Consider the following 3,214-nt stretch of genomic DNA (forward strand, 5'->3'; position numbering starts at 1 on the left):
AAAAAAAAAAAAAAAAAAAAAAAAAAAAAAAAAAAAAAAAAAAAAAAAGCGCAACGGAAAATGAGCACAGCATTATATTTGTTGTTTTTTCCCCGTCTTTAGCTTGCTTAACACATATTTTCTCCCGCTTTTTCCTTCAAAATAAGCGGAAAGGCATCCCCATCGTATCATTCGGAAAGAAACGAAAAGAAAGACATGAATGGCTGCTGCGACAAAATTTTATCTGGGTTTTCTTTCGCTTCTGCAAAGTTCAAATTACCTTTGTTTAGGTTGTAATAGTCCAAAAAGTGAGGATCGTCTTTGGCATTTTCTCCGTCGTTATTGTTGTTATCCACTTCACCGTTCGAGCTATCCATTTCGTTATTGCTCCTGTTGGCTATCCCACTTAACTGGTGAGCTAAAATTTTCCTCTTCACATTAAACAGATCCATGTCGTTCTTACCAATTGGGTAATTCTCTGGCTGCTGGCCCTGATACAAATACATCATCATGTAGTTGTCCTCCGCAGCGTCCGCGCTGTTTGCATCGGGTAGGTCTTCCCTTTTGCTCTCTAAGTGGACTTTCATTTTGTCCAATACTGCCTCATTTGAATTGCCAATTTGAATCGTATCGTTAATGTTTTCCTCCTTCATCGTTGGTGAAATTTCTTCGTCTTTCTTCTCCACCTGTTCATTTGCACTAGTTTCATCCTTTCCATACGGTTCGTCCACAAGCGCATTCATTTCTAATGTCGCAGCGGAGCCCTTCACCCCTTCCTTCCCCATGTCCATCATCTTAGACCAATCAAAAGAGAATTGCTTGTTCATGTTACATATGTCGTTCTTCATCTTATCAGTGGTTCTCTTCAATTTTAAAACTCTGTTGAATTCAACCACACGGACAATTTCGTAGGTGATTTTAGCAATGTTATCCCACTGCTCTGGGGAGAAGACTAAATTGCCTTTCATGATACGCTCGTATAAATTTTTCAGACATCTGATAATTTCTAACAGGTTGACTTCGCTGGTGTTTTGTTCTTCGTCTGCGTGGTGTGCGATACAGCCCGGCTTATGATGGACGCTTCCGTCGTCATTCCGTTCCTTGCTCGAACTGCTACAGTTGCAGTGGTAGTTGTAGTGCGCCTTGCCATCACCAATCTCGTCTCCGTTCCCACTGCGCACCCCCACGGAATCCTCACCTCCATGCGGTAGCAGCGTGTTCATGAGATAATTGTCTAGATCCTCCTCATCGTCCTCTACCACTTCGTCGCTTGTCATGTCATGTTCGTTGAAGTTAATTTCGTGAACAGCAGTACTACAGCTAGAGTAATTCTGCTTCATCTTGAGCATGTTAAAATGTTTGTTCCAATTGTTGCTGGGGTGCTGTGCATCCGTGTTTTGTGTCGACATGCTAAACTTGCCCAATGGCCGATTCTCATTTTTGGCCAAGGTACCACCACCCGCCACGAATTCGCTATATTGAGTAAAGGATAAGCCATTTGTGGAGGATTTTCCCATCTCTGTACTTGCCCCATGATTCTGAACCCCCATCATGACGTGCTTGTTAAAATTGGCAAAGGAACTAATTGGGTGACTCAATTCTCCTTTAGAGCAGGTAGGAAAAAAATGGTCCATGGTATTTTCCTCACTAAATGTTATGCGATTCTTCTTTAAATCTTCCTCTGATGAATTATTCATTAAAGTGTGGCTAAAGGAGAGAGTCAGTTTTTTTCCAGAGTTGCTTTTGTATACATCTGTGTTGTTATGAGGGATGGAATCAATGGTGGAGTATGGAGTAGCCATCATGCAATTATTCATTTTAGAAAATTGTGCATTGTCTAAAATTTTCAGGTGGTCCACTAGCTTCAGATCATTGCGCTTCTTAGCCGAGAGGGCGTTCTTCATATATCTGTCGCCACCATTTACACTTCCATTTGCGTTTCCATTTCCATTTGCCTTATTTGTGATGTCAATTTTATCCACGATGATTACGTTGGGGATGTTGGGAATGCTTATTCCATTTGTGAATGGCAATTTATATGTCCCTGGAATTCTCGTCTCTGCTAATCCATGAATAAAGGGACAGTAGTACGTGTTGCAGGATCCTTTTTTATAATCTTCACATCGTTTCGTTTTATAATACAACGGGTGGTACAGAATTTCTTCTGCTGAGTGAGCAAAAGGGCATTCTCCTCCTCGAAGACAAAGACTGTTGATGGAACCATCAGCCTTGGTCTCCACATCTGGACACATGATTGTTATGTAGCGAATGAAAGACGAATCGCTCAAGTAGAATGGGCACCGCCTGTTCCAAAATTCGTTGTGGCTGTACTGGCATCTGTCTATGCCAAAGTTGCATCCTCCGTTCAGCAGCCGTTTGCACTGCTTCGTCCTGAAGCGACTCAGATCCTCCTCGCTCAGCAGCGTGGCGTACACCATGGTTGGGGAAGCGGAGAAAAGGGAAAGCAGCGTGACGGTTCTTCAACTGCGTGCTTTGATGGGTGGCCCTGCTCAGGGTTTTATCGCGCGGGTCAACAGAGGGGAAACAGTGAGAGGACAAATTCAAGGCGATAAAAAAATGGGCCAAGCAAAATGCAGACACAAAGACTTCCTCGCGTTCCAAGCGGGCTCTCTCACGCTGTAGAGTCGGCAGCAGTCGGACAAAAAAAATAAAAAACATAAAAGTATGACAAAAAACGGGGGAAAGGGGACAGACAGTTAAAGCAAAAATTATATGATTCAAAAAAATAAATATTATAATATACTAATGTGTGATGTGATAAATACGTAGGAGTGACAAAAACGAGGGGATGTCAGTTTCTTTTTTTTTTTTCTGCACAAATGTTCAATTAAAAATAAAGCTTAAAGGGCGAGTCGTTAAAATGGGCAAATGTTGTAAAGAAACAAATTTGCTCAAACATGAAACAACGTGGAAGGTAAGTAGAATAATGAGCGGCGTCAAACTAAAGCGTTTTTCCTTTTGTGTAATTCACAAACTGACATGCATCTAGGCAACTATGCACATGGACAGATATACACCCAAACGCATTTATGCGAGCAATATGCAAAGCGCTTATTTATGTGCTAATCCGATGGGGCTATTCCTAAACCAAGTGGTAGGAACTCGGGGTGGACATCAAAGGTGCACGACACACACATAGGAAAGTGTGTACTTGTTATATGCGTAGAATGTGCTTTGTGTAAAAAAAAAAAAAAAAAAAAAAAAAACTGTCTTG

At 41.6% G+C, this 3,214-nt stretch overlaps 1 protein-coding gene across 1 annotated transcript; it reads right to left on the bottom strand.

Moving 5' to 3' along the window:
• Positions 1 to 167: 167 nt before the first annotated feature.
• On the bottom strand, positions 168 to 2,417 carry AK88_05108 (uncharacterized protein; the record flags this gene model as incomplete). The annotated part of the gene is made up of 1 exon (XM_012482710.1): positions 168 to 2,417. One exon carries the CDS (start codon positions 2,415 to 2,417, stop codon positions 168 to 170), a length of 2,250 nt encoding a protein of 749 aa, XP_012338133.1.
• Positions 2,418 to 3,214: the final 797 nt, after the last annotated feature.

The sequence above is a fragment of the Plasmodium fragile genome, assembly GCF_000956335.1.
Source record: "Plasmodium fragile strain nilgiri unplaced genomic scaffold supercont1.94, whole genome shotgun sequence".
Lineage (NCBI taxonomy): Eukaryota > Apicomplexa > Aconoidasida > Haemosporida > Plasmodiidae > Plasmodium > Plasmodium fragile.